Raw genomic sequence first — 19,558 nt, forward strand, 5'->3', positions numbered from 1 at the left:
GATTGGTCGAATAGGGGTGTGGTGTTTAGGGGAGTTTTTAAAAACTTAACACGAATTCGACCTTTGATAAATGCGCCTCCCCATGTCGGTTAGGAAAACTGCTTACTATTCTTCATACGGTTGGGATAGAGTGGCTGTTCATACTCATGAAACTTCTTGGTGACTTATAATATCCTTACACTATACGATACATAGATCATGTGACACAAGTGAGATCACCAAGCACCATTGATAAGGATATATTGAAAGGATTGTTTCTGGCTCTTGAGTATTACATAGGAATAATTATGAAGGTTGAACAACCTTAGAGTAGGGTTGTCCATGTAGTTGGCCACATACTAACTGCTACATGTTCAGGGGCCAGATTATAATAAAATGATGATGTTATTCATCAAGGTCAATGGGACTTTGGAGTAGCCTGGTGGCCACATCCAACCAACGGAGCAGCCTGGTGGCCACATCCAGCCTACGAATCTCCAGTTGGACATAACTGCCAATCATTTTTGGTTACCATGATGAGTAACATGATACCAATGCACCACCCACTGCTCTTTGCCCTAAATGAAGTAACTGGGCACCAAGACTCCGCCATTTGGTTCCAGTTGGGAGTTTATTGAACCTTGTACTTGGAATATAAACATGACATACATTAATTCCCATTTTGCAGCTTAGTTTACCGAGTAGTGGGGGGTGCAAAGTGATAAGAGCTTAAGGTACTAAAGCAGAACAGACCTTATGAATGATGTAGATGACAGAAACTGGGGGCAGTAACGAAACCCACACTTGGACTGGTTTCCTTCATCATACTGAATATTTTTAGTAAAAGGAGTATGACTAAATCAAAAAGTCCCAGTCCCGCTCCTTGGCTTGCTAGGGATCATCATCTAGTTTACAGAAAGAACACAGTAGAGAAGGTATTTTGGCTGGAATGGTTATTCTTTCGGAGCTCTTTGATATGCAGGCTAGCTAACCGATTCTCACGGTATATGGTGGAGAACTTTTAGAGGGCCGCCATTCTTCCCCGAGTCGTTGAGGCAGGGACAGAAATAAGGATAGATGGTCTCAGAGAAGGACGTGACGAAGGTATAGATGTGGGTCATGTCGTCAGCATTGTAGAAAGAGAGGACACCCCCTTCATAGTCTAGGAAGATGCCCACCTTTTGTGGTTTGTTTCTCAAGGTGAGAGTCCGGTACGGGACATCCAAGGCCTTAAACTCGTGGCCATTTCGAAGCCAGAGTATCCAAAAACCATTCTCGGGGGACAAGGTGATGCCACCGCGCCTGTTCACCGACTCCTTGGCCACCCCGAGGTTCCATTTGGTCTTGTTGGAGACCTCCACAGCCCAGTAGTGCCGTCCCGACGTAAAGCCCTCCGTACCCAGCACGCAGCAGCAGTAATCAAAGCGACGGGGATTTTCCGGCATGTTCTGCTTGGTATCGCTGTATCGGACACCGGTCAGGTCTTCAGAGAGGATGAGATTGAGATGTGCCGTGCTGGGGTCCATGATTATACTGGGCAGAGCTGCGGAAATGGTCAAAATCAGAAAGCAGGTTGTGAGGCTAGATATCTTTCCCACCTTCATCCTGTCATTTAAACCCCTTCTTGGCTGCTCGGGTCAGCGACCCTTTTTACCTTCGATCAAAAAAAGTACAGAAACTTGATTTGATTTTTAGGGTTGGAACCATTTGATCGAATATTAGATTAATATTTCATAGTCTGTACAGAGAGATCCCATAAAACTATGGCAGCATAGATATTCCCCTGTACTAAGCACAATTCAGCAGGAACAGTCCCCTAAGTTTGCTCATAGTCTGTACAGAGAGATCCCATAAAACTATGGCAGCATAGGTATCCCTCTGTACTAAGCACAATTCAGCAGGAACAGCCCCTAAGTTTGCTCATAGACTGTACAGAGAGATCCCATAAAACTATGGCAGCATAGGTATTCCCTGTACTAAGCACAATTCAGCAGGAACAGTCCCTAAGTTTGCTCATAGACTGTACAGAGAGATCCCATAAAACTATAACAGCATAGGTATTCCCTGTACTAAGCACAATTCAGCAGGAACAGTCCCTAAGTTTGCTCATAGCCTGTACAGAGAGATACCATAAAACTATGACAGCATAGGTATTCCCTGTACTAAGCACAATTCAGCAGGAACAGTCCCCTAAGTTTGCTCATAGTCTGTACAGAGAGATCCCATAAAACTATGGCAGCATAGGTATCCCTCTGTACTAAGCACAATTCAGCAAGAACAGTCCCTAAATTTGCTCATAGTCTGTACAGAGAGATCCCATAAAACTATGGCAGCATAGGTATTCCCCTGTACCAAGCACAATTCAGCAGGAACAGTCCCTAAGTTTGCTCATAGTCTGTACAGAGAGATCCCATAAAACTATGGCAGCATAGTTATCCCCCTGTACTAAGCACAATTCAGCAAGAACAGTCCCTAAATTTGCTCATAGTCTGTACAGAGAGATCCCATAAAACTATGGCAGCATAGGTATTCCCTGTACTAAGCACAATTCAGCAGGAACAGTCCCTAAGTTTGCTCATAGTCTGTACAGAGAGATCCCATAAAACTATGGCAGCATAGTTATCCCCCTGTACTAAGCACAATTCAGCAGGAACAGTCCCCTAAGTTTGTTCATAGCCTGTACAGAGAGATCCCATAAAACTATGGCACATAGGTATCCCCTGTACTAAGCACAATTCAGCAGGAACAGTCCCCTAAGTTTGCTCATAGTCTGTACAGAGAGATCCCATAAAACTATGGCAGCATAGGTATTCCCCTGTACTAAGCACAATTCAGCAGGAACAGTCCCCTAAGTTTGTTCATAGCCTGTACAGAGAGATCCCATAAAACTATGGCAGCATAGGTATTCCCTGTACTAAGCACAATTCAGCAGGAACAGCCCCTAAGTTTGCTCATAGTCTGTACAGAGAGATCCCATAAAACTATGGCAGCATAGGTATTCCCTGTACTAAGCACAATTCAGCAGGAACAGCCCCTAAGTTTGCTCATAGTCTGTACAGAGAGATCCCATAAAACTATGGCAGCATAGGTATTCCCTGTACTAAGCACAATTCAGCAGGAACAGCCCCTAAGTTTGCTCATAGTCTGTACAGAGAGATCCCATAAAACGATGGCAGCATAGGTATTCCCCTGTACTAAGCACAATTCAGCAGGAACAGTCCCCTAAGTTTGCTCATAGTCTGTACAGAGAGATCCCATAAAACGATGGCACATAGTTATCCCCTGTACTAAGCACAATTAGGTAAATCCAGTGGTTGATAAAGTGAAAAGCCTGATGGAGCAACATGTTTCTGCTGAATGGAACAGGATGAAATGGATAAAACACGTTTACAAAGAGAATAAAGGAGACTTTTGTATCTTAAAAACAGCTGAACAATGAAAGTCAGGTAACACAGAATTAGCCAGGCTGGGTCACTTACCTGGGCTGATGTAAGATTTCATATCTTTCCAGGCCGTGTACTGAATCAGATCCTTCACTGCCCCAAAGCCAAAGTCCCTTGGGGCCACTACATTCTGGGCTGGGAAGCCGTCTCTGTAACCCGCGTAACATCTGAGCATGGAAACAAACGTTCATAGTCCAGTGTCTGGTACAGATTTACACTACAATTCCCATCATGCAAAGCTAGCCCCTAAAGGAGCTCTTATCATAGGACTAAATACACATCTTATAGGAAATGACACACAATACAATGACACACAATGACACACAAATGATCCCTCCATACAATATTCTACTGCCCCGTGACTAGAGGACACTTACATTTCCATACAAGACTTTATGTCCTGCAACAAAAGAGAACAGTTAATATAGACTAGTACTTATCAGTTCCTATCAGCTGTACTGCAGGGTAGTCTAATAATGAGGGGTCCTGGCTGTCTCACTGGGTGAAATAGAAAGACACTTACAGTAAGGAAGGAGATGGGATCTTGGGTGTAATACAGAGGGAGACTTACAGTAAGGAAGGAGATGGGATCTTGGGTGTAATACAGAGGGACTTACAGTAAGGAAGGAAATGGGATCTTGGGTGTAATACAGAGGGACTTACAGTAAGGAAGGAAATGGGATCTTGGGTGTAATAGAGAGGGACTTACAGTAAGGAAGGAGATGGTATCTTGGGTGTAATACAGAGGGACTTACAGTAAGGAAGGATAGGGGATCTTGGGTGTAATACAGAGGGACTTACAGTAAGGAAGGAGATAGGATCTTGGGTGTAATACAGAGGGACTTACAGTAAGGAAGGAGATAGGATCTTGGGTGTAATACAGAGGGACTTACAGTAAGGAAGGAGATAGGATCTTGGGTGTAATACAGAGGGACTTACAGTAAGGAAGGAGATGGGATCTTGGGTGTAATACAGAGGGACTTACAGTAAGGAAGGAGATGGGATCTTGGGTGTAATACAGAGGGACTTACAGTAAGGAAGGAGATGGGATCTTGGGTGTAATACAGAGGGACTTACAGTAAGGAAGGAGAGGGGATCTTGGGTGTAATACAGAGGGACTTACAGTAAGGAAGGAGATGGGATCTTGGGTGTAATACAGAGGGACTTACAGTAAGGAAGGAGATGGTATCTTGGGTGTAATACAGAGGGACTTACAGTAAGGAAGGAGATGGTATCTTGGGTGTAATACAGAGGGAGACTTACAGTAAGGAAGGAGATGGTATCTTGGGTGTAATACAGAGGGAGACTTACAGTAAGGAAGGAGATGGGATCTTGGGTGTAATACAGAGGGAGACTTACAGTAAGGAAGGAGAGGGGATCTTGGGTGTAATACAGAGGGACTTACAGTAAGGAAGGAGAGGGGATCTTGGGTGTAATACAGAGGGACTTACAGTAAGGAAGGAGAGGGGATCTTGGGTGTAATACAGAGGGAGACTTACAGTAAGGAAGGAGATGGGATCTTGGGTGTAATACAGAGGGACTTACAGTAAGGAAGGAGAGGGGATCTTGGGTGTAATACAGAGGGACTTACAGTAAGGAAGGAGATGGGATCTTGGGTGTAATACAGAGGGACTTACAGTAAGGAAGGAGATGGGATCTTGGGTGTAATACAGAGGGACTTACAGTAAGGAAGGAGATGGTATCTTGGGTGTAATACAGAGGGACTTACAGTAAGGAAGGAGATGGGATCTTGGGTGTAATACAGAGGGACTTACAGTAAGGAAGGAGATGGGATCTTGGGTGTAATACAGAGGGACTTACAGTAAGGAAGGAGAGGGGATCTTGGGTGTAATACAGAGGGACTTACAGTAAGGAAGGAGATGGTATCTTGGGTGTAATACAGAGGGACTTACAGTAAGGAAGGAGAGGGGATCTTGGGTGTAATAGAGAGGGACTTACAGTAAGGAAGGAGATGGGATCTTGGGTGTAATACAGAGGGACTTACAGTAAGGAAGGAGATGGTATCTTGGGTGTAATACAGAGGGACTTACAGTAAGGAAGGAGATGGTATCTTGGGTGTAATACAGAGGGACTTACAGTAAGGAAGGAGATGGTATCTTGGGTGTAATACAGAGGGACTTACAGTAAGGAAGGAGATGGTATCTTGGGTGTAATACAGAGGGAGACTTACAGTAAGGAAGGAGATGGGATCTTGGGTGTAATACAGAGGGACTTACAGTAAGGAAGGAGATGGTATCTTGGGTGTAATACAGAGGGACTTACAGTAAGGAAGGAGATGGTATCTTGGGTGTAATACAGAGGGAGACTTACAGTAAGGAAGGAGATGGGATCTTGGGTGTAATACAGAGGGACTTACAGTAAGGAAGGAGATGGTATCTTGGGTGTAATACAGAGGGACTTACAGTAAGGAAGGAGATGGTATCTTGGGTGTAATACAGAGGGACTTACAGTAAGGAAGGAGATGGTATCTTGGGTGTAATACAGAGGGACTTACAGTAAGGAAGGAGATGGGATCTTGGGTGTAATACAGAGGGACTTACAGTAAGGAAGGAGAGGGGATCTTGGGTGTAATACAGAGGGAGACTTACAGTAAGGAAGGAGATGGTATCTTGGGTGTAATACAGAGGGAGACTTACAGTAAGGAAGGAGATGGTATCTTGGGTGTAATACAGAGGGACTTACAGTAAGGAAGGAGATGGTATCTTGGGTGTAATACAGAGGGACTTACAGTAAGGAAGGAGATGGGATCTTGGGTGTAATACAGAGGGACTTACAGTAAGGAAGGAGATGGTATCTTGGGTGTAATACAGAGGGACTTACAGTAAGGAAGGAGATGGTATCTTGGGTGTAATACAGAGGGACTTACAGTAAGGAAGGAGATGGGATCTTGGGTGTAATACAGAGGGACTTACAGTAAGGAAGGAGAGGGGATCTTGGGTGTAATACAGAGGGAGACTTACAGTAAGGAAGGAGATGGTATCTTGGGTGTAATACAGAGGGAGACTTACAGTAAGGAAGGAGATGGTATCTTGGGTGTAATACAGAGGGACTTACAGTAAGGAAGGAGATGGTATCTTGGGTGTAATACAGAGGGACTTACAGTAAGGAAGGAGATGGGATCTTGGGTGTAATACAGAGGGACTTACAGTAAGGAAGGAGAGGGGATCTTGGGTGTAATACAGAGGGAGACTTACAGTAAGGAAGGAGATGGTATCTTGGGTGTAATACAGAGGGAGACTTACAGTAAGGAAGGAGATGGTATCTTGGGTGTAATACAGAGGGACTTACAGTAAGGAAGGAGATGGGATCTTGGGTGTAATACAGAGGGAGACTTACAGTAAGGAAGGAGATGGTATCTTGCTCATACAGTCTGGGTTGGGTGGAGCTTATAGTCTGTAGGATCCCCTGACAATTCTGTTTGATCTTATTGAGACTTTCCTCCATGTCAGTCAGTATAACGTCCCCCTCGTGCTGGAGCTCACGCAGGAGCCTCTCCTCCCTCTCCCGCAGGTACTGGTGCAGCTTCTCAAACTCCACATTCACATGATGTTTAGTGCTCAGCACATTCCCCTGTAGAGAAGAGACAGAGGAGGGTCTTACAGTTGGTGGCCACCCAAACATGCTCCTCCCACATATACACAAGCACCTCCCACATATACACACGCACCTCCCACATATACACACGCCCCTCCCACATATACACACGCCCCTCCCACATATACACACTCCCCTCCCACATATACACACGCCCCTCCCACATATACACACGCACCTCCCACATATACACACGCCCCTCCCACATATACACACGCACCTCCCACATATACACACGCTCCTCCCACATATACACACGCCCCTCCCACATATACACACGCCCCTCCCACATATACACACGCCCCTCCCACATATACACACGCCCCTCCCACATATACACACGCCCCTCCACATACACACGCCCCTCCCACATACACACGCCCCTCCCACATATACACACGCCCTCCCACATATACACACGCCCCTCCCACAATACACATCCCCTCCCACATATACACACGCACCTCCCACATATACACACGCCCCTCCCACATATACACACGCCCCTCCACATATACACACGCCCCTCCCCACATATACACACGCCCCTCCCACATATACACACGCCCCTCCCACATATACACACGCCCCTCCCACATATACACACGCACTCCCACATATACACACCGCTCCTCCCACATATCACACGCCCCTCCCACAGTATACACACGCCCCTCCCACATATACACACGCCCCTCCCACACACTCACCTCCCACACACGCACCCTCCACCACACGCACCTCCCACACACGCACCTCCCACATTATACACACGCACCTCCCACATATACACACGCACCTCCCAATATACACACGCACCTCCCACATATACACACGCACCTCCCACATATACACACGCACCTCCCACATATACACACGCTCCTCCCACATATACACACGCACCTCCCACATATACACACGCACCTCCCACATATACAACACGCACCTCCCACATATACACACGCACCTCCCACATATACACACTCACCTCCCACATATACACACTCCCCTCCCACATATACACACTCCCTCCCACATATACACACGCACCTCCCACATATACACACGCACCTCCCACATATACACACGCCCCTCCCACATATACACACGCCCCTCCCACATATACACACGCACCTCCCACATATACACACGCACCTCCCACATATACACACGCCCCTCCCACATATACACACGCCCCTCCCACATATACACACGCCCCTCCCACATATACACACGCACCTCCCACATATACACACGCACCTCCCACATATACACACGCACCTCCCACATATACACACGCACCTCCCACATATACACACGCCCCTCCCACATATACACACGCCCCTCCCACATATACACACGCCCCTCCCACATATACACACGCACCTCCCACATATACACACGCCCCTCCCACATATACACACGCCCCTCCCACATATACACACGCACCTCCCACATATACACACGCACCTCCCACATATACACACGCCCCTCCCACATATACACACGCCCCTCCCACATATACACACGCCCCTCCCACATATACACACGCCCCTCCCACATATACACACGCACCTCCCACATATACACACGCACCTCCCACATATACACACGCACCTCCCACATATACACACGCCCCTCCCACATATACACACGCCCCTCCCACATATACACACGCACCTCCCACATATACACACGCACCTCCCACATATACACACGCCCCTCCCACATATACACACGCACCTCCCACATATACACACGCACCTCCCACATATACACACGCACCTCCCACATATACACACTCACCTCCCACATATACACACGCACCTCCCACATATACACACTCCCTCCCACATATACACACTCCCTCCCACATATACACACTCCCCTCCCACATATACACCTCCCTCCACATATACACACGCACCTCCCACATATACACACGCACCTCCCACATATACACACGCCCCTCCCACATATACACACGCCCCTCCCACATATACACACGCCCCTCCCACATATACACACGCACCTCCCACATATACACACGCCCCTCCCACATATACACACGCACCTCCCACATATACACACTCCCCTCCCACATATACACACTCCCCTCCCACATATACACACTCCCCTCCCACATATACACACTCCCCTCCCACATATACACACTCCCCTCCCACATATACACACGCCCCTCCCACATATACACACATGCACCAGGTGCTGTAGCCTTAGGCAATGTGCCACTGGGCTAGTACGTAGGAGTTGAGGGGCCCAGATACAGAGGTGCATGAGTAGGTACATCCCTAGTGGTGCCCATGAAGGCACAGGGGTATCAGCAATAACTTACCCGGTGCTGGGCGATCATCTGCTCCTGGGCACATTGCATTTGCTGCAGCTCCTTGAGTCGGGCCTCCAGCGGGGCAAGTGCAGAGATGAGTTCATCCTTGGGGTAAATAAAGGAGGTTAATATGGGGTATGGTTACTGCCAGTGGGCACAGATATTTAGATTCTCACCTTGTAGCCCCCCACTGCCTCTTGCAGGGGGACGAGTGTGTGGGGAGGGTGCTGTTCCGTTCCGTTCCTACAGGAGGGGCACATGAGTCGGCCATCTTGTGTGGAGAATAACTGCAGCTTCTCTCCATGTTCCGAGCAGGCACCCCGCTGAACTGTGTCTGGGGTCGGTACAGCAGGAGGGGGGCGGCACTTGGGACAGGTAGGGTAGGCCTCTTGCCCTCTCCACGCCCGCTCCAAACACCCCCGGCACAGGCAATGGCCACAGCTCAGTGTGACTGGCTCCCGGGGCACGTCCTGGCACATAATGCAGCTCAGAGAGGGGAGCAGGGGCAACGGAACTGGACTAGAGGCCATGGCTAATGCCAAATATAGTCCCACCTGTGCCAATGTCTCTCACCTGTGCCAAATATAGTCTCTCACCTGTGCCTAATATAGTCTCTCCCCTGTGCCAAATATAATCTCACCTGTGCCAAATATAGTCTCTCACCTGTGCCAAATATAGTCTCTCACCTGTGCCAAATATAGTCTCTCACCTGTGCCAAATATAGTCTCTCATCTGTGCCAAATATAGTCTCACCTGTGCCAAATATAGTCTCTCACCTGTGCCAAATATAGTCTCTCACCTGTGCCAAATATAGTCTCTCATCTGTGCCAAATATAGTCTCTCATCTGTGCCAAATATAGTCTCTCATCTGTGCCAAATATAGTCTCACCTGTGCCAATGTCGCTCACCTGTGCCAAATATAGTCTCTCACCTGTGCCTAATATAGTCTCACCTGTGGAAAATATAGTCTCACCTGTGCCAATGTCGCTCACCTGTGCCAAATATAGTCCCACCTGTGCCAAATATAGTCTCTCATCTGTGCCAATGTCGCTCACCTGTGCCAAATAGTCTTTCACCTGTGCCAAATATAGTCTCTCACCTCTGCCAATATCTCTCTCCTGCGACAAATATAGTCTCACCTGTGCCAAATATTGTCTCTCACCTGTGCCAATGTCTCACCTGCTGGTGCCAATCAGATACCAATTACTGTCTCACTTGTCTCAGTCTCAAGCTACAAATCCCTGGGCCCTTACCCATAAATCACTGCTGTGATTGGTCTGTCAGTAACCTGCCCCCCTCACCCAGACACCCAAATCTCTCTCACCCCGACTGACTACTGCTACAAGGAGGTCTCTTGTCAGCCTTTAAACTGATCTCAGACTGTCTCTTTTCCCAATATCCTAAAATGTGCCCCTTTAAGCACTGTAGCTAATGTGACTGCCAGCAGTCTCTTCCTGGCCAGTGTTTCCACTCCAGAGAAGTCTCTTTATCTGTCTGTTTACTCTGGGCTGTCTCTTTCACACAGAGCAGCAAATCAGATTGGCCAGTGCTCCCTAAAGCCAAGCTGTCTCTTCTTATTCCCTGTGGACGGTTAATGTGTGTGACCTCAGACTAAGCCTTGCTGTCTCTTTAACCCCAGTCAGTGGCTCCTGCTGCCCACACCCTTTTTACTCTGCAACCCCTGAGTGTCTCTTACACCTCAGACATCCTCCTGGCCCTGAGCAGTCTCTCTCTCTGTTTTTCCCCTGAGCTGTCTCTATATGTGTCTCTCCCATGCGTCTGTCTCTCCAAGATCAGGAGGAGTGGGGGAGGCGGGAGAACAGAGGAGAGTGGGGGAGGGGAGGAGGGGGAACATGTGAGTGAGGGGGGGAGGGGGGATGACAGAGAGAAAAGGGGCGGAAGGGAGAGAAGGAAAGAATGGGAAGGAGGGGGAGGGAGCAGAGAGGAGGGGGAGGAGTGAGACGGGAGTGGGAGGGAGAAGGCATAGGACGACGCATGCAGCAAACGTAAGTAGACGCATGATGTCCTAAAATGCGTTCCGTAAGGGAGGCCCTTTATCTACAGACGCCGCCAGTACAACACAAAGCTTCGCTCTGAGACTCTGCGCTGTCAGCCAATCAGCGAGCCGCGTGGGGCCATTTAACTCTCATTTAAAGGGACGAGTCGATGTCGGGATTGGAGCTGCAGGGGGCGGGGCATGTGGCAGTGAGAGGGTTATGTGTGAGGGTGGGAAGAGCTATACTAGGGGCGGGGCTATAAGGGGAGGAGCGCTGGGAAATGAGAAAAGGAGGGAGTAATGGAGAAGAGACAGGGGGAGGGACCCCAGTGGGAGTCACATAATATAGGAGCCCACGTGATGGGAGGTGACATCATACAGCTGGACTCTCTATAGCCTTAAAGGGGACCCGTCATCCCAAAAAATAATAATTCCAAATCCTATTTCCTGTCCTTCCGCATGGCAGTAGGCACTAATGGGTTAACTCCCTCGCACAGCGGAAGTACAGGAACCAATAAACCTAATTCCCAACCCCCTTACCCCATCTCTTTTTTTCCTGTCCTCGCATCAGGAAGGATTCCCCTGTGCCGGTGTGGTTCCTCTCTGCCTCACCGAAGCGACCGGTTCACATATAGCCGGTGGAGCCTGGTAGCTGGGCTTTTAGAACGCGGTAAGACGCGGGGTGTGCAGTAAGGCGTTCTGAGTGCAGTAAGTCGGATCCCGCGGTAAGACACTGTGTAGACTCTTGATGATGTCATATCTAGGCGCCCTTGGCTCTTAAAGCGCCCATTACCTGTTGTACAGCAGGAGCAGGTTTTGTTTGCAGTACATGCAGCAGGAGCCGTTTGCTGGAGTGTTGCAGGCCTACCGGTTGGGGACCTAGGTGAACTGTACAGCTACTTATATTTACTCCTCTTTTTTCAGAGCATGAGTTCTAGGAGCCGGAGATCCCGGTCATCCTCTAGGGGGTAAGTGTATCAGAGAGATGTGTGGTGACTCCTATGTGATGGTAACAAACTCGTTTCTTTGTAGGTCACCTAGAAGGAGGAGTCATCATTCAAGGAAGGCGGTGGAAAAAGAGTGTTCAATATGTGATAATCCAGCGATGCATAACAAAAAAGTATGCCTAATGTGCTGGGAATCTATGTCTGGCAAAAGAGCAGATGATCAATGGAGTGCTATGAGAGACTGGTTTAAGGAGTCTATGTCTAAATCACTGGAGGACCTAGTAGGAACTGTGACAGCTAATGTGATACAGAAAGTGGGTCCCAGTGCCCCAGTAATGGGGAAAGAGAGCCGTGATCCTAAGGTGCCTGCGGAGTGTGAAGCACGTCAGCAGGGGGCAGCAAGGTGTAGCCTTTCGGCTACTTCAGAGGAGGAAGAGGAGCTAATTGTATTGGATGAAGATTCCTCGTTTGATTTGGATCTAATAGAACCTCTAGTAAAAGCTGTCCGGAAAGTATTGGAACTAGAGGACACTGAACAAGAGAAAAAGCAGGACAGAATGTTTAAATCATCAGGAAAGAAAGATCTGGTATTTCCAGTCCACGATGTACTGAAAGATATTATTAAGGAAGAGTGGGCAGTACCAGATAAAAAGTACTCAGAACCTAGACACATGAAGAAGATGTACCCGTATGCGGAGGGGGATGTGAGTCGGTGGACCAACCCCCCCAAAGTGGATGCTGCCATCACAAGGGTGGCTCGTAAGACCACATTGCCAGTGGATGAGGGGGTTTCCTTGAAGGATCCTGTAGAAAGGAGACAGGATACAGTGCTGAGGAAGGCCTATTCAGTTTCGGGGCTACTCTGCAAGCCAGCGGTAGCAGTCACGTGTGTGGCAAAGGCATCCAAAATCTGGCTGCAAGAGATAGAAACTGAGCTGCAGCTTGCTGGAGACAAAGACAAGGTGGGTCACCTAGTGGGTGATATAAAGGTGGCTATTGATTTCATCACGGACGCATCATTGGAGGTGCTGAAATTGGCAGCCAGAAATATGGGGTATGCAGTGGCAGCTAGGAGGATGCTGTGGCTAAAACATTGGCAAGCAGATACCCCTTCCAAGTTCAATCTGTGTGCGCTCCCTTTCGAGGGGGAGTTGCTGTTTGGGCCAAAACTTGACAGTATTATTTCTAAGGCTTCGGCGGGCAAGAGCTCCTTTTTGCCGCAAGAAAGGCGTGTGAGACGTCAGCCAGTCCGTGCAGGCTGGGCGGACAGAATGCCGTTTAAGGATGCCAAGACCTATAGGCCTGGAAAGCAATTTGATAGGCAGCCCTTTTGGAGAAATCGCGGGCAAAATCAGCTCAAAAAAGAGTTCAAGCAGGGAAAGCCTAAATCGTTCTGACGGTGTTCAGGCCCAGCTGCCGCCAGTAGGGGGAAGACTACTTCAATTCCAGGCAGTCTGGGGGAAAACTACGATGGACAGTTGGGTCCGGGAAGTGGTATCCTTAGGTTACCACTTGGAGTTTTCGAAAAAACCAAACAGAAGTTTTTTTGTGGAATCAAAGGTTCCGAAAACGCTGGAAGCTCATCGAGCAATGAATCACATTTTATTAGATCTGTTGGAAAAGGAAGTAATTTTAACAGTGCCAGAAGGGACAAGGTATCTATTCTCCGATCTTCCTCAGGAAAAAGGCGTCGGGGGAGTTCCGAGCTATCTTAGATCTCAGAGGATTAAATTCGTTCCTGAAGGTAAAGTCATTCAAAATGGAGACATTGAGTATTATTTCGCAGAACCTACGGGTAAACGATTGGCTAGCAAAGATAGATTTGCGAGATGCATATCTTCATGTCCCTATTCTCTTAAGTCACCAGAGATTCCTCAGGTTCTCGGTAAGGGGGGAGCATTTTCAATACCGAGCACTTCCCTTTGGGCTAGCGTCTTCACCGAGAACCTTTTCAAAAGTTCTGGCTCCAGTCATAGCCGCCCTACGCCTGCAGGGCATACAGATCTTCACCTATTTGGACGACCTGCTGATAAAGGCCTCAAACGAACAACTGCTGAACCAGCAGGTCCAGGTGACCATTACGGTTCTAGAGGAACATGGATGGTTAATAAATTTCCAAAAGTCACAACTGGTCCCGTCACAACGGATGGAGTTCTTGGGGGTTCTAGTGGATACCAAGCAGTCGCGACTATATCTTCCCCCAGGCAAAGTGGAAGACATTATTCGAAGAGTGCAGAGTGTTATCAAATTTCCTTATACCACGGCTCTGATCTGTCAAGAGATAATAGGGAAACTGGTAGCTACGAAGGATGCCGTCAGGTGGGCAATGATTCATCTTCGACAGCTCCAGTTCGGGTTTCTTCAACAGTGGAAAAGAGTTACTCAGTCTCAAATCATTATTCTGTCACGACAAACAGTGAAGAGCCTGGAGTGGTGGCTAAATCCGTTCAATCTTTCTCAGGGCAAGCCAATAGATTGCTCATCGTGGCAGATGGTCACGACGGATGCCAGCAGTCTTGGATGGGGGGCTCATACGGCATGTGTATCAGCACAAGGCATATGGCCACCGGAGGCAGTAACGTGGTCCTCGAACTTCAGGGAACTGAAAGCGGTGTTGCAGGCGCTAGTGAGCTTCAAAAGTCAGCTCAAAGGGACAGCAGTCCTCATTCAGTCAGACAATATAACAACGGTAAAATATATAAAGAAACAAGGAGGGACTCACAGCAGGAAATTGTTGAGTCTGACTTTGGAGATTTTCGAATGGGCAGAGAACAATCTCCTCGACTTGTCAGCAACTTATATTCCTGGTCGTCAGAATATTCTGGCAGATCTGTTGAGTCGGAGGACACTCCACCCAGGGGAGTGGGAGTTGTCGCAGGGGAGTTTCCAAACGTTGGTGAATCGTTGGGGCCTCCCTCAGATAGACCTCATGGCTACATCCAGGAACAGGAAGGTGAGACTGTTCTGCTCCTGGTACCCGGAGAGGCAAGCATTGTGTCAGGATGCTTTCAGTCTGAAGTGGATGTTCAAACTGGCATACATTTTTCCGCCGATCCCGATCATATCAAGGGTATTGAACAAAATTCAGAAAGACAAAGCTACAGTTATAGCAGTAGTGCCATGGTGGCCGTGAAGGCCTTGGTTTGCCCGGTTGTGGGAAATGGCATTGGACAATCCAGTCAAGCTACCCTATCACCAGGGTTCGCTATGCCAAGGCAAAATATTCCACCCAAACCCACAAAAATGGGCTTTGACGGGGTGGCTTTTGAGCGGAAAGAGCTGACAGAGCTTGGGCTCGCAGAAATGACTATTGACACACTGTTGGCAGCTAGAAAGCCATCAACAGAGAATACCTACCATAGAATTTGGGAAAGATTCAGGGAATGGTGTACATTGTCAGGAGATTCATTTACATCACCAACCGAGTCGGCAGTAGTAAATTTTCTGCAGTCAGGCTTAGAGAAGAATCTCAGCTTGGCTACTCTGAAAGTGCAAGTGTCAGCCTTGTCAGCATTGACGAAAGTCAAATGGGCGGAGTATCCATTAGTGACCCGCTTTATTCAAGGAGTCAAACATCTGAAACCGCAAGTGAGACCAATTTTGCCATCATGGGATTTGAATTTGGTTCTTCAGTCTCTCATGACGGAACCATTTGAGCCTCTGGAGTCAATTAGCTTGGACCTCCTGTCAATGAAGACTGCTTTCTTGATAGCGGTAACGTCAGCACGGAGAGTGGGGGAGATACAAGCATTGCTGAGGAAAGAACCATATCTGAAAATGTTACATGATAAAGTAACGTTAAGGCTACCAGAGAAATTCCTCCCGAAAGTGGTATCCTCCTTTCATGCTAGTAAGGAGATTGTGCTGCCGGCTTTCTTCCCTAACCCCGCTACGGAAGAAGAAGTAAACTGGCATAAACTGGATTTGGTGAGGTGTTTGTCAATATACTTGCGAAGAACCGAGGCATTCAAGAGGTGTGATAGTCTCTTTTTGCTATTTAAAGGATCTTCTATGGGCCATCAAGCTTCTAAGCGTGTGATTGCAAGCTGGATAAAAGCTTGTATCAAGAAGGCGTATTTACTCAAAGCTATGCAGGCTCCCCATGTTAAGGCTCACTCCACTAGAGCGGTGGCTGCGTCCTGGGCGTTCGAGGCTCAAGCTACGCCGGAAGAAATTTGCAGTGCAGCTGCATGGTCCTCTATATCTACTTTTGTTCGTTGTTATAAGCTTGATGTTTGTTCCGTAAACAAAGCTGGTTTCGGGCTTAAAGTCCTCTCTTCAGTTCAATTTAATAAATGATTTTCCCGCCCAAAGTCTGTACTGCTTAGTTAATTCCCATTAGTGCCTACTGCCATGCGGAAGGACAGGAAAATGGAAAATTCTATCATACTTACCGTAATTTTCCTTTCCTGGACTGAAGCATGGCAGTAGGCACGACCCACCCCTTCAGTACCTGAGCTCGGACAGGGAAAGAGATGGGGTAAGGGGGTTGGGAATTAGGTTTATTGGTTCCTGTACTTCCGCTGTGCGAGGGAGTTAACCCATTAGTGCCTACTGCCATGCTTCAGTCCAGGAAAGGAAAATTACGGTAAGTATGATAGAATTTTCCATTTTTATCACATTAGTCAACTTTAATTACACTGAATAAATGATTTGAATCTTGTTTCCTTCAGTCTGGGAATTCATAATTATAACAAGCAGGCAGGAGCCATATTGTGGACACTGTTAGGGCTATTCCACACGGGGAGATAGCCAGGCGTTTGCGGTCGCGGCGACAAAGCGCAGCGCCAGTCGCCGCGACCGGCGCAGGCGACAGTTTTGTATGGGCGCCTATGTAAAAACGCCTGTGCTAACCACACGAGGCGATGCGCTTTTCAAAAGTCGCCTGAAAAAGCCTGGCGAGGCATTTTCAGGCGACTTTTGAAAAGCGCATCGCCTCGTGTGGTTAGCACAGGCGTTTTTACATAGGCGCCCATACAAAACTGTCGCCTGCGCCGGTCGCGGCGACTGGCGCGGCGCTTTGTCGCCGCGACCGCAAACGCCTGGCTATCTCCCCGTGTGGACTAGCCCTTATTAAGACAAGTCTTGTATCATCTCAGAATCTTGTTTGTGCACCAGAATGGGGGACCTGATGTCCATCCCCATGTCCTGGTTACACAATTAAATGGTGAAGAGAATGGGGGGAATGTGGGGAGAGCAGTGACATGGAGGAAGTGCTGAATGGAAAGTGAAAGTAATTGACTGCCTCCCTCTATGTCTCAGGCAATATTAGATTGACAGCTGAGATCAGGGGCGATCCTAACCCCTCTGAGGCAGAAGCAGTTGCTGCTGCCCCCCTCCCCCGGAAATTCGCTCTTAAAGTACCAGGAGCAGCATTTTTGCTGCCCCTGGTACCTTGTGGGGCGCTGCCACCTGAGGCAACAGCCTCAACTTGCCTCATTGGTGAAGCACCCCTGTCTGAGATGTTTAATTATATGTATGTATAAGTTGATTTGTAAAGTGCTGTTAAGGAGCCGCAGTGCTGTACAGAGCATACAAGTACAATATGTATAAAAGTATACATGGGGGAGACAAATCACATAATAAATATATACAGACTCATATCAGGACAAAGAGCTTAAGTGCTATGTGGTAAAAGTGAGGTCCCTGCCCCATAGAGCTTACAGTCTAAGTGGATGGGAGACTAAAATACAGGTACAAATTAGAGATGAAAAAGTGCACAAGGTAAGGCAAAGTCAGTAGGAACAGGACTAGGCTAATGTTCTAGTGCTCCAAAAGGTAAATTCTTAGTTTTTTTTTTTGAAGAGATTAAAGGGGACCTGTCACCCTAAGAATTAATTTCAAATTCTTTTCTATCATGTTAGTTGAGCAAAATAAATTTTACTTACACTGTATTTATTATTTAAATTTTGTTTCCTTCTGTTTTGGAATTATACAATCACAGCAAGCAGGCAGCTGCCATTTTGTGGACACGGTTATTAAGGGAAATTGTGTATCACCCCAAAATCTTGTGTATGAACCAAAATGAGGGACCTAATGGCCATGTGCAGTGCCCTACACAATTATAAAGCCTGAGGAGGGAAGGGGGAATGTGAGGAGAGCAGTGACATGTAGAAAGTGCTGAATGGAAAGTGAAAGTAATTGTCTGCTCCTCCTCTATGCCATGGGCATAGAGGCGGGGCAGGTAATATTTGATTGACAGTTTAGATATTTAAACAGCTTTATAACAGATATGGATGTTTTAATAAAAAAAATTTTTGGGGTTCCATATTTAATTTGGAAAGGACTTTCATTATGCAGTTTTTTATGTGTAGGTGACAGGTCCCCTTTAAGAGAGGATTCCATACGGAGGAATTCAGGGATGGAATTCCAGAGGGAATGAGCAGCGAGATAGAAGAGTTTGAGAGGAGAGGTGGCAGTGGATGTGGATGGTGAGAAGAGAAGGGGCTCTGAGAGGAGCAGAGAAGACGGGGACCAGGAAAGTATAGTGAGACAAGAGAAGAAATGTAGTGAGGAGCAGAGGAGTGAAGGGCGTTGAATGTCAGTAGAAGAGTTTTATATGTTATACTTTGCTTAACAGGCAGCCACGCTAAGGATTTTAGTTGGGGTTGAGGAGGTTCCCTTTTAGGAGAGAACAGAAGGATCCTGGTAGCAGAGCTTAAGATTGATTGGAGGGGAGAAAGATAGGAGTCAGGAAGACCAGTTAGGAGGAGATTGCAATAGTCTAAACGGGATAGGATAAGGGCATGGATTAGTGTTTTGGCTGTAGTTTATGAAAGAAATGGGCGTATCTTGGCTATATTGCGGAGGAAGAAACAACAGGTTTTGGCAGTATTATTAATATGATTAGAGAAGGAAAGGGACTGCTCAAAGATGACCCCTAAGCAGCGTGCTGAGTTAACTGGGTTAATAGTCATGCCATCACTAGTGGCACTCTATATGTACTGGGACTTGTATTCCCTGCAGCAGAGCTTACACTCTATATGTACTGGCACTTGTATTCCCTGCAGCAGAGCTTACACTCTATATGTACTGGCACTTGTATTCCCTGCAGCAGAGCTTACACTCTATATGTACTGGCACTTGTATTCCCTCAGCAGAGCTTACACTCTATATGTACTGGCACTTGTATTCCCTGCAGCAGAGCTTACACTCTATATGTACTGGCACTTGTATTCCCTCAGCAGAGCTTACACTCTATATGTACTGGCACTTGTATTCCCTGCAGCAG

General features: G+C 47.5%; 2 protein-coding genes across 12 annotated transcripts; one reads left to right on the top strand and one right to left on the bottom strand.

Annotated features, from left to right (window-relative positions):
* Nucleotides 1–591: 591 nt before the first annotated feature.
* LOC108702355 (zinc-binding protein A33) lies at nt 592–11,254 on the bottom strand. Of its 11 annotated transcripts, XM_041579175.1 has the most exons (8): nt 10,524–11,254; nt 10,358–10,439; nt 9,561–10,315; nt 9,394–9,489; nt 6,780–7,013; nt 3,800–3,822; nt 3,459–3,589; nt 592–1,522 (listed from the first exon to the last, which is right to left on the bottom strand). In XM_041579175.1, exons 3-8 carry the CDS (start codon nt 9,912–9,914, stop codon nt 978–980), a joined length of 1,383 nt encoding a protein of 460 aa, XP_041435109.1. In that variant the 5' UTR covers nt 9,915–10,315; nt 10,358–10,439; nt 10,524–11,254; the 3' UTR covers nt 592–977. The 11 variants fall into 11 exon arrangements, with proteins under 11 accessions (XP_041435109.1, XP_041435104.1, XP_041435113.1 ...); XM_041579170.1 differs by having other exon boundaries at nt 9,561–10,439; XM_041579179.1 differs by lacking the exon at nt 10,358–10,439 and having other exon boundaries at nt 9,561–10,252; nt 10,461–11,254.
* A 595-nt stretch (nt 11,255–11,849) lies between these two features.
* Nucleotides 11,850–13,850, top strand: LOC121399189. The gene is made up of 2 exons (XM_041579180.1): nt 11,850–12,348; nt 12,413–13,850. Exons 1-2 carry the CDS (start codon nt 12,308–12,310, stop codon nt 13,722–13,724), a joined length of 1,353 nt encoding a protein of 450 aa, XP_041435114.1. The 5' UTR covers nt 11,850–12,307; the 3' UTR covers nt 13,725–13,850.
* Nucleotides 13,851–19,558: the final 5,708 nt, after the last annotated feature.

Source organism: Xenopus laevis, chromosome 9_10S (genome assembly GCF_017654675.1).
Source record: "Xenopus laevis strain J_2021 chromosome 9_10S, Xenopus_laevis_v10.1, whole genome shotgun sequence".
Classification (NCBI taxonomy): domain Eukaryota; kingdom Metazoa; phylum Chordata; class Amphibia; order Anura; family Pipidae; genus Xenopus; species Xenopus laevis.